At 37.0% G+C, this 11,863-nt stretch overlaps 2 protein-coding genes across 2 annotated transcripts in view; one reads left to right on the plus strand and one right to left on the minus strand.

Moving 5' to 3' along the window:
- Positions 1-9,765, minus strand: part of LOC126919717 (muscle-specific protein 300 kDa-like) — a 40,010-nt gene extending 30,245 nt beyond the window's left edge. The window contains exons 1-5 of the mRNA XM_050729233.1: positions 9,662-9,765; positions 2,856-9,559; positions 1,622-1,726; positions 1,164-1,469; positions 578-712 (exon numbers count right to left, since the gene is read on the minus strand). Coding sequence (XP_050585190.1) covers positions 578-712; positions 1,164-1,469; positions 1,622-1,726; positions 2,856-9,266 — 6,957 coding nt within the window. The 5' untranslated portion in view covers positions 9,267-9,559; positions 9,662-9,765. The remainder of the gene's footprint in view (positions 1-577; positions 713-1,163; positions 1,470-1,621; positions 1,727-2,855; positions 9,560-9,661) is intronic.
- LOC126919678 (ATP synthase subunit a-like) lies at positions 9,363-11,492 on the plus strand. The gene is made up of 6 exons (XM_050729161.1): positions 9,363-9,412; positions 9,692-9,850; positions 9,953-10,144; positions 10,451-10,552; positions 11,051-11,152; positions 11,357-11,492. The coding sequence occupies exons 1-6, from the start codon at positions 9,363-9,365 to the stop codon at positions 11,490-11,492; spliced, it is 741 nt and encodes a 246-aa protein (XP_050585118.1).
- Positions 11,493-11,863: the final 371 nt, after the last annotated feature.

Raw genomic sequence — 11,863 nt, forward strand, 5'->3', positions numbered from 1 at the left:
TACTCTGTACACATCCTCATTATTCTTGTAGTAGATCTCTTGCATCGACAAGAGACTGAATAATTCCTTTTATTTTACTCCCAATCCCAAAATAGACTAGAACTTGACTAGAAATCGATTAGAAATTTGACCAAAGTTTACCTATCTTTAAATTTTAAATTAATCCATGGTGCTACATTTATATGTCCGTATAAATATAATAAATAAAAATAATTCGTATGTATAAATATATATATATAATAAATATTTGCTAAATATTCCTTTTCAATTTTTAATTTCTCATTTCATATTTCTCGATTCCCTGCTTCAATAATCGTATTGCATGAAATATGTTAAATTGAAAAGTCAATCATGACGCTACGTCTATTCGTATAAATGTAAATAAGTATTATGTAATATGTAATGAATATTCGTTAAATAATTCTATTCAGCTCTAGTTTCGTTTCTTTTTTCGTTTGAATTTTCTTTCATACTCCTAGAACTCTCTGTTTCTGTATCATCGTGTATTTCACGAGACTGTTGCGCGAAGACCAGCGAAGTTTGCGAAAGCCCCCGTGCATTGGAAAACGTTGGATACCTGCTGCCTTTGCTGCAGTCGCGACATCACTTCCAACAGCGCATTCTTCAGGACCTTTGCCAGCGTGCTGATTTCTGGCAACGATTCAAGCTCCGACACCCGCTGCGCGTGACTGCTCAGCTCGTCCTGTAAAGCCTGTCCCGGCACAGAGACACACAGACAGACGTTTTATATGCGTGATTCCGCATATCGTGGTTTCGTTTAAAAATAAATCGTGCACGCCGCCATTCTAAAACGGGGGATTACGAGATCGTCGACCAGGTCCGTGTGTTGTAAAAATCGCGATCAACTATCGTGTCTGATATTTGCCAATTTTTCTTAGCAATAGGAATAAGAATGGAGAATCGTGATATGAAAATTCTGAGTTTATGAGATGCAAGCGATTTCGATTTGCATGATTTTTGGAAAAGAACAGAGGATCGAGAAATATTAGAACGATATTTACGTTCAGTGAGAATCAATAGAATTTTTGTAAACGCTCGCAAACACGTGTCGAGTATTCCTCGATTCTCTGTGTACAATTCAAAGTGTCATCGTACCATCACCCACGAAGCCTGAAAATAAATTTTATTTCGTATAAACGCACCTTGTTCGTGGTAGTCGGTTGTTGTTGCTTCATACCGGCCACGATATTCTTCAGCCAGCTATCCGTTTCATCCAAGAATTTCTTGTATTCGTGGATATCGTGGCCGCGTTGTTCTTGTTGGCCACGCGCTCTTTCCAAAGTAGCGCGTCCTTGTTCCGCTTGCGATAAAAGGGTGGCGATGCGAGACTGAACTTCTTCTAGACTCGACAGAAGCTTCTGTGCTTCCAAATCGGCTGGAATTTTACGCAATTCTTCTTCTAAATGACCCACTTCCTGATCGTATCCTTGGAGCTCCGTTATTAAATTCTGAAAATCATTTCGATAGTTTAAGTCACAGAATAAATGAAATGTCCGAATATACATCTGTGAAAATTTGAAATAAATATATAATAAAATAATTTTCTAAAAAGGAAGATATTGGAAAATATTATAAGATCGCTTTTTGCGCATAATCTCACCGTGATTGCAGACAGCATAGAGTCTATGCTATCTCGTGGCAAGTAAGTTCCCTTTAGGTTCGATAGACTCAACTGTAAAACCATTAGGCGCTCCTGTATGATATCCTGTAACATAGGGATGTATTAATGAACGTGAAGATTGATCGTGGCGAAGAAAATATGCCGTGCACGTCCGATACCAGTCTGTTAATCGATGGATTAGAGGAACTCGTCGAATTTGTAGCAAATCGTAACACGGGGGCACAGACAGAAAACACATAAATGTATCAAAAAATGCTGCAATTTCTTTAATTTTAATGATTAAACAAATTTAGAAGATATAGCTATATTCATGCAGATTTGATAAAAGAATCAAGAAATTGTTATAACGATATAGGGCGCTCTAATAATCGTGTTTATTATAGTATTGTGTAACATCGATCTTTTACATTGGACAAACTCTAAAAAGTACTCTCTTAGAACCATAAGAGGGAAAGCACGCTAAAATAAAAAGGTTTAAAGAAATACACCATGTTACGTAATATTTTAAGAGGGATTTCTGTTGATCAAATAGGTCGACGTAACGTGTCGTGTGACTACAAACTGCTTCCTTGAACAAGAATAAAGTTAATCGGTATTATAAAGAATTATTTTCTGTCAATGTTCTTTTCTTCCAAGTCGAATTTATCGCGAGATAAATTTTGAAAAGTTCTCGTAAACCGCAACGCAACCAGAAAATCAAGTAACGTTACTCTCGTGCATTAATAAAAATCAAAAAACTATAGCATGCAAATGAAGGAAGGAAACAAAGATCTATATGGTGATAGAAAGAAGCAACAGCAATGTAGCAGCATTAACAGTGCTAATTAACTATTAACAGCGGCTATCAAAGTGAAAACGTACAGAGTCAGCGAATAGAAAGAAGTATAATACGTTCGAAGTATACACACGTCGAGAGACAAGTGGGAAAAATGAAAATAGAGAGAGAGAGAAAGAAAAAAAAGACGTTAAAAATTGAAAAAAAAGAAGAATAAAAACCAACAACGAACGAAGACATAAGAAAACAGTAAAAAACACTTTACCAAGCACACACGCGCGCACACACTCATACGCGAGCTCGCGTGTCCTACATATAATACATATAGCCACACGCGAGTTCGCATAACACAACAGTAACAAGAACAACAAGAAACATAATGAACTCGTTCAAGCTCGATTGGGTGATGATCGAGCACAGCTTGTATTGTGATCGCACCTTGATCCCTCGTATCCTCTTTTCAGCCTCATCTTCAGTTACCCCCATCTCTCTCTCCGTCTCCACGATTGGAGTGCGCCGCTGCATCGATCCATTTTCTCTACCTAAATGTTTCTTGGGATCTGGATCATGGTCAGGGATACCTGGTGTTGAGGATAACTCACGTGGATCGGAATAAGTGGACTCTGATAGTTGATCCGGGCTCACGGTCTTGTAATCGAGCTTTAGGGGTTGTTCGCCAGAAGCGGATACTTCGACAGTGGACAGTGACAACAATTTTACATCTTCAGAATTTTCTGACGTTGTAGGAACGTCACACTCCAACGACAGTTCGTCGAATTTGGAAATAGACTGGTCGTCCTTGAGATGGACAGAGGATAACTCAGAAAGTAGATTATCGGAGGGATTTATTAGGTCTGATATTGGATTCTCGATCTTTTCCTGAACCAGTTCGGTGCACTGGTCCGTTCTCTGCTCGTTCTCGCTCGACAAGTAAGTACTGTAATCGCTCCAGCTACCTATACCACCTGGGAGATCGGCGATCAGACGTTCGGTATGCGGTCCACCCATGAAATAAGAATTCAATGGACCACCATTACCGCCGCGTTCGTTCAAATTACCACCGCCCTGATCCCCGTCGAAATCATCTTTATCGTTAGAATCCCGTTTGATATCGTCGGAAAGACTTTCCATCGGATAGTTAGCCAAATTTTCGAACAGGTAGCGTTCAGCCTCGTGATAGGGGTGTTTGTCCGGCCAAAAACCGCTATCAAGAGAAAGGAATTTGGATCTACTGAGTTCTGACAGGGTTTTTAAGATTAGGGGAGTTTGTACGGGTTTTTTCTTCTCCGGACTTAGAACTAGAATTTCGTCGGCTATGTAGAATTGTACTTTTGGTTTCACGGGCTCGACCACGATATCTACCGTTTCTATTTCTGGTTCACTGGATATACATTTTTCGAATTCTTCTTCGGTTTCTAATTGAGACTGCATCGATTCTATGGTTATGGGAGACTCAATTTTATGTAATAATTTTTCTGTTGATATATCTCGTTGTGGAAGTTGATCGGTTTCTTGGATTATACTTTCCAGTTCTTTTACAATTCCTGATTGCGCCTTTTCGATTTCTTCTGTCTTCTTTTCTGTTATTTCCTTCTCAGTTTTGTCATTTTCTTCTGTTAATTTACCATTCACTATTATTTCATCAGGTTTAATGGTTTCTTCCGGTTTTGCTTCGAGTGGCACGACTTTATCTGTTTTAACTTCGGAAACTTTGTCTGGTATTTCCTCTTTGGAAATTACTGGTTCCTCTTCAGATATTTTTTCCTCGACATTTTTAGTCGTCTCTTCCTGTTTCTTATCTTTAATTTTCTTCGTTTTAGATTTTTCTTCTTTCGTAGGTTTCTTTTCTAGAGGCTGAGCTTCTGGAATTTCTTCGGTTTTCCGTAGACGATCGACCTCTTCTTGGCCTTTGGCAGATATTTCTGTCTTTTCTTGCATAACTGTTTCTTTCAAAACAACTTGTTCCTCGAAGACAACCTTCGCTTCTTTCTCATCCCTTTTAACCTCCTCGATCCTTGGTTCATCAATCTCCAACTTATTCAATTGTGCACCTGATTCTATTTTCTCTTCAGGTATCGTCGCGTCTTTCTCTTGATCGACTGTTTCTTTTGGAGTTTCTGGAGCTGATGGAATAGTAGAACCTGTGCCTAATATTTCAATTTCTTTCTCATCCTTTGGCGATTGAAGTTCTTCATCCGTAGACTTTGTTGCTGCTTCTTGTTCTTCGCGTCTACCTTTCTTCGCCTGTTTGTTCTTACGTTTTGATTTTTCTTTCGAAGCTGATGTGAGTTCTTCTTTCTGTTTTATGTCTTTTTCAGCTTCATCCGTTACTGGTTCGGGTGTTTCAGTTTTATCCGGTTTAAATGTTTCAGCATTATCTGTCTCTGGTTTAGGCACTTCAGATTTATCTATCTCTGGTTTGGGTGTTTCAGATTTATCCGTAACTAGTTTAAGTGTCTCCATTTTGTCTTCAGCAAAGTTTTCTACTTCTCCTGAAACTTTTTCCTTTTCTTCAGTTGGTTTCAAAAGTTTTGCTTCTTCTTTACTTGGTTTTGTCTTTTCCTTGATTATCGGTTTAAGCATAGTTTCTGGAACAAGCTTTATTTCATCAGGAATCACCTCAGGGATGATTGCGCTCAATTTCTTAGTTTCTTGTAGTTTTTCATTAAGTTCTTTTTCTTGATTGGTTTCATCAGGTGAAATAGTTACTTCTTCTGGCTTTACTTCGTCTGACTTTACTTCGTCTGGCTTTATTTCTTCCAGTGTTATTGTTTCTTCTTCTTTTTCTGGAACAAACGTCTCAGATGTTTCCTTTTCTAATTTTTCTTCGCTGGTTGCTCGTGTAGTTGATTTTTCTTTCTTCTTTTGCCTTCGTTTCTCCTTCTTCGAAAGTTTCAACTTTTTGTCTTCATGAGCTTCATCTTTTACCTCTGCTGTTTCTGTTTTAGCGTCTACAATCATTTCTGCAACAGGTGTTTGCGGAGACTTAATTGGTTCTTCTTTATGTTTCTCCTCAGTTACTTCCTTTGCAGATACTTCTCTTTTCTCTTCAGTAACATCTGGTTTAGAATCAATTTCTTTCTTTTGACTTGCTTCACTTTCTTTTACTTCTTCCTTTACTTTTTCTACCGACATTTCTTTGATCTCAAGTTCAGGTACTTTCTTCTCATCAACTGATGTTTCAATGATTCGTTCTGGTACCGTTTCTACTTTCTTTTCTTCAGATTTTTCTTTATGCCTCTCTGTGGGCGTCGATTTTTCAGGTTCTGTAATTTTTGCTTCTTCTTCAACTTCTTTAATTTCTTGAACTTCTGGTTCTTTTGCTGGTATTTCTTCTTTAATTTTAGATTCAGGTACCTCCTTTCCTTCAATCGATGTCTCGCTAATTCCTGATACTGTCTCTACTTTCTTTTCTTTAGATTTTCCTTTACGTTTTCTTGGAGACATTGATTTTTCAGATTTAATTTCTTCGACGATCTCAGGTTTACTTTCAGCTTCAGATTTTGCAATTACCGATACTTCTTGAATTTCTGTAATTTCTTTAGTTTCTGGTTCTTTCACAACTTCATCTTCCGATTTCAGTTGTATTTCTGTTACCTGAACAACACCCGGCTCTTTGATTTGTTCTTTATGTTCTAGTTCTTCTTTGGGCTGTTCCTTATCAGATTTTCCTCTCTTTGATTTCTTACTCTTCTTTGAAGCAGCAGTAGATTGTTCCTTTGTTTCTGCTTTTTTCCATTTATCTGCTGATTTAGAATTCTGTTTATCCATTTCGATTATTTTATCTACTTCTGGAGTTTCAGGCTTCACAACCTCAACTTCTTTCACTTCCTCATCAAGCTTTTCTTCAACTTTCTCTCCTGCGTTTTCTTTGCTTTCTTGGCTCAAATTAACTTCCTTCGTCTTCGATTTGTCCTCATGTTGCTTAGTACCTTTCTTTTCTGGCTGTTTCTGTATCTTCTCTTCGACTAATGGCTCTATTATTTCTTTCTCCATCTTCTTCACATCCTTTTCCTCGATCTTACTCGTCTTTTCTTTATCTTTTTCTTTCTGAAGGTTTTCTCTATCCTTTTCCTGTTCATCTTTTGTCACCTGATTGCGATCTGCACTGCTCGACTTTGCTTCAACTCTCTTTTTCTTCGATTTTCCCTCTTTTCCTTTGTTTCCATCCTTTTTCTTCTGTTCCTCCACTTTTTGCGCGCCCATCTGTTTCTGTTCTTCTGCTAAAATTTCTTCAGGAACTATAGGCTTATCACTCGACTGTCTCGAGTTTGCTTCGTCTCGTCTGATGCTTCTGGATCGCGATCTCGATCGTCTAGATCGCAGTTCTTTTCGATTTACGAATTCCATAAAACCTTGTTCATCGATTTTAACCACTTCTTCAATTGATACCGGCTCTGGAGCTTCTTCCACATGGATTTGTATTTGGGGATTTAAATTCTGTTCAGCAGTTTGTTGTTTTTTCATCATAATCTTTTCGCTAGTGGGTGATGAGTGTGGTTCCAGCGGTTCCGCGTGTTTACTAACAATAGTAGCCCACGAATCCTTCATTTTCTGTGGCGTTTCGACTACTACCGCGCTTGGTATTGGCGACATGGAACTAATTTTTTCCACCATTGCTTCTTTTTCAATTTCTTCCGCCCACGAAATTGACTCCATTTTGAAAACGCCTTGTTCAGTAATTAGTTTGTTGAGTTTTTTATCTGTTGCTATTTCCTCAGGTTTGGATGTTTCTTTTTCAGCCTCTGGAGTTTCTGTGATTATTAATGATTTTTCAGATGTAATTGTTTCGTCTTCGATTAATTTATCCAAACTTTGATCAGGCATAAGAGGAATCGGTTTAAGTATCACAACATCTTCTTGATTCGATTGTGGAGAAGTTCCCTTGCTAGAAGCTGCTACTTGAGCGTACGATTTGTTAGAATCTTTCATACTTAATTCTAATTCTTCAACTTTCTCAGGAATAACAGACTTCATATTTCCCTTCTCAGTTTCAGTATCGATAGAAGACACTTTCGCTTCGGTAATAATCTTTTCTTGTTTTGTATCTTTCTTCTTTTGATGTTTCTTATGCTGTGTTTGTGGACTTTGTGGTTCTTCAGGCACAGTTTCTACTATCTGTGTTACTTTCCCTAATTCTGCTGTTCCACTTATCGATTCTTGAGGAGCTACTGTCATAGTTTGTACATTTTCCGCAGGAAGATCGCTAGTTCCTTTCATACCAACAACGGAGGCCCATGATTTGGCGCATACCGGTTGAATTTCTTCCTTAGATATTTCTTTTATTTGTGATTGAGATTTTTCTTTCTTAGTTTCTTCCAAAGGAGCTACAGTCGGTGTTTCTTGAGGAACCACTTCTGGGATATCATTTGCCTTTTTCGATTTTCCATCACGTTTCTTCTTCGAATCTGGTGAAGAAATTTCCTGTTCTTCTTGTTTCTTCGCATCTTTTTCTGGGGTAGACGTAGCTTTAATATCAGACTTTTCTTTAGGCTGTTTCTGTTTTCCTGATTTTGTCCTGCCTTCTTCTTTCCTAGGCTTATCCGAGGGTTTAGTTTTGCTTTCTATCACTGGAGATTCAGGTGCATTCGAATCTTTTATCTCTGGTACTTTGCCATTCATTGATTTCTCAGTTGTTGCTGATTCAGTCACGACACTAATAGATTCTTGCGACAAGGCTTTTTCTTCTGTGCTTAACTTTTCTTCTCTCGTTATCTCTTTAACATCTTTCTTTTTAGGTTCTTTAGAAACTTTCTTCTTTCCAGAAACAGGCTTTTCAACCTTCTCACTTTCCTTCTCAATCTTCTCTTCAATTAGGATCTGAGGTTCTGGAACAATTTCTTTCTTTTCATTCAGTTTCTCATGTTCCTTCTTATCTTTTTCTAATTTCGTTTCTTCTTTCACTGTCTCTACTTCAGAAGATTCGATTGCAGGTTTTACTACTTCTTCAATTTTTGGTTCTAATGTGATTAATGGTTCTTCTTCTGTAATATTCTTTTCTATCTTTTCTTCTTCTTTTCGATCGATAATTTGAACTACCGAAGGTTCGTCTATTTTTGTGACAAGTTGTTCCGTTGTTTGTGCCAACTCTGTCTCCTGTACAATCGCAATATCTTTCTTCTCAACTTCTTCAGACTGTTTGAATGCCAATGAAGCTTCCTTAGTTTCTTCATTGATAATCATAGTAAGTTGTTCCACAGCCTTGGTTAATTCTGTAATATCGTTCTTTTCAACTACTTCAGGTTCTTTTACCGGTGATGTTACTTCCTCCTTTTCTTCTTTTTTAGACTTTGACTTCTCATCTTTCGGCTGCTTTTCTTTCTTCGATTTCTCATTCGGCTTTTTATCAGATACTTCCTGCTCCTTCTTCCGTACCTCAGGTTCTTTTTCTTCCTCTTTGTCTTCTACTTTTCCCTCGGTTGTACTCTGCTCCTTTTCTTTTTTCATCATATCAAGCTCTTTATTCACATCCTCGATAAGAGCTGCCGTTTGATCCAAAATCATGTCCGTAGATTTAATTTCCGTGGTGATTTCTGCGATAGTTTTCTCTTTGTCAATGACTTTTTCTGAAATGTTTGGAGTATCTAATATCTCGGAATGTTTTTTATCTTCTTGAATCTGCATTACTTCCTTCACAACTTCAACGTTTGTGAGATTAGATTCCTCCAAAGGAGTTGCCATAATTTCTTTCTCTTTAGCCTGTTTAGATTTCACCCACTCGGATTCTACTCTGTAAAATGTGCTAATAGGATATTTCAGAGTTTCTCTGATAAGTGAAAGCTTTCTGATTTCAGCTTCAGATTGCTCCGTGTCTTCTGGCCTCTCTTCTTCTTCTTTAGGCTCCTTCATAATCGATTCTTGAGCAATTCTTTCGATACTCTCCAATCTTGGAGTTGCAGAAGCAGGCACATTTTCTTCTATTACCTCTACTACTTTGAAACACCGATGGAAATTGATCTCTGCCTCGATGTAAGGACGATAATTGAACCAGTAGGGTTTGACCAAGTCTGTGAAGTAACATGGGAAAATTTCTTTTGTGATAGGTTTAGGCTCTTTAACCTTAGTAGAAACTTCTGCAATCTGCGTCTTAATCTGTCTTGCTTCATCTTCAATTTTTTGCTTTTCAGGTTTAGAATCTTCATCTTTAACAGGAACTTCTACTTGCTTTATAGACTCCCCAACCTGTGTTTTAATCTGACTTGGTATATCTTCAACCTTCTGCTTTTCAAGTTTAGAATCTTCACCTTTAACAGAAACTTCTACTTGTTTTTTAGACTCTTCAACCTGTATTTCAATCTTGCTTGGTTTACCTTCAACCTTCTGCTTTTCAGGTTTAGAATCTTCACCTTTAACAGAAACTTCTACTTGTTTTTTAGACTCTTCAACCTGTATTTCAATCTTGCTTGGTTTATCTTCAACCTTCTGTTTTTCAGGTTTAGAATCTTCACTTATAACAGAAACTTCTACTTGTTTTTTAGACTCCTCGACCTGTGTTTCAATCTGGCTTGGTTTATCTTGAATTTTCTTCTTTTCAGGTTTAGAATCTTTACCTTTAACAGAAACTTCTACCTGTTTTTTAGAGTCCGCAACTTGTGTTTCAATCTGGCTTGGTTTATCTTGAACCTTCTGCTTTTCAGATTTAGGATCTTCACCTTTAACAGAAACTTCTACTTGTTTTTTAGACTCTTCAATCTGGCTTGGTTTATCTTGAACTTTCTTCTTTTCAAGTTTAGAATCTTCATCTTTAACAGAAACTTCTACCTGTTTTTTAGAATCCGCAACTTGTGTTTCAATCTGGCTTGGTTTATCTTGAACCTTTTGCTTTTCAGGTTTAGAATCTTTGCCTTTAACAGAAGCTTCTACTTGTTTTTTAGACTCTGCAACCTGTGTTTCAAACTGGCTTGGTTTATCTTCAATTTTTTGCTTTTCAAGTTTAGAATCTTCACCTTTAACAGAAACTTCTACTTGTTTTTTAGACTCTTCAACCTGTATTTCAATCTTGCTTGGTTTACCTTCAACCTTCTGCTTTTCAGGTTTAGAATCTTCACCTTTAACAGAAACTTCTACTTGTTTTTTAGACTCTTCAACCTGTATTTCAATCTTGCTTGGTTTATCTTCAACCTTCTGTTTTTCAGGTTTAGAATCTTCACTTATAACAGAAACTTCTACTTGTTTTTTAGACTCCTCGACCTGTGTTTCAATCTGGCTTGGTTTATCTTGAATTTTCTTCTTTTCAGGTTTAGAATCTTTACCTTTAACAGAAACTTCTACCTGTTTTTTAGAGTCCGCAACTTGTGTTTCAATCTGGCTTGGTTTATCTTGAACCTTCTGCTTTTCAGATTTAGGATCTTCACCTTTAACAGAAACTTCTACTTGTTTTTTAGACTCCTCAATCTGGCTTGGTTTATCTTGAACTTTCTTCTTTTCAAGTTTAGAATCTTCATCTTTAACAGAAACTTCTACCTGTTTTTTAGAATCCGCAACTTGTGTTTTAGTCTGGCTTGGTTTATCTTCAACCTTCTGCTTTTCAGGTTTAGAATCTTCACCTTTAACAGAAACTTCTACTTGTTTTTTAGACTCTTCAACCTGTATTTCAATCTTGCTTGGTTTATCTTCAACCTTCTGCTTTTCAGGTTTAGAATCTTCACCTTTAACAGAAACTTCTACTTGTTTTTTAGACTCTTCAACCTGTATTTCAATCTTGCTTGGTTTATCTTCAACCTTCTGTTTTTCAGGTTTAAAATCTTCACTTTTAACAGAAACTTCTACTTGTTTTTTAGACTCCTCGACCTGTGTTTCAATCTGGCTTGGTTTATCTTGAATTTTCTTCTTTTCAGGTTTAGAATCTTTACCTTTAACAGAAACTTCTACTTGTTTTTTAGACTCTTCAACCTGTATTTCAATCTTGCTTGGTTTATCTTCAACGTTCTGCTTTTCAGGTTTAGAATCTTCACCTTTAACAGAAACTTCTACTTGTTTTTTAGACTCCTCAACCTGTATTTCAATCTTGCTTGGTTTATCTTCAACCTTTTGCTTTTCAGGTTTAGAATCTTCACCTTTAACAGAAAGCTCTAGTTGTTTTTTAGACTCTTTAATCTGGCTTGGTTTATCTTGAACTTTCTTCTTTTCAAGTTTAGAATCTTCACCTTTAACAGAAACTTCTACCTGTTTTTTAGAGTCCGCAACTTGTGTTTTAGTCTGGCTTGGTTTATCTTCAACCTTCTGCTTTTCAGGTTTAGAATCTTTGCCTTTAACAGAAACTTCTACCTGTTTTTTAGACTCTTGAACCTGTGTTTCAATCTGGCTTGGTTTATCTTCAACCTTCTGCTTTTCAGATTTAGAATCTTCATCTTTAATAGAAACTTCTACTTGTTTTTTAGACTCTTCAACCTGTGTTTCAATCTGGCTTGGTTTATCTTGAACCTTTTGCTTTTCAGGTTTAGAAT

The sequence above is a fragment of the Bombus affinis genome, chromosome 8, assembly GCF_024516045.1.
Source record: "Bombus affinis isolate iyBomAffi1 chromosome 8, iyBomAffi1.2, whole genome shotgun sequence".
NCBI lineage: Eukaryota > Metazoa > Arthropoda > Insecta > Hymenoptera > Apidae > Bombus > Bombus affinis.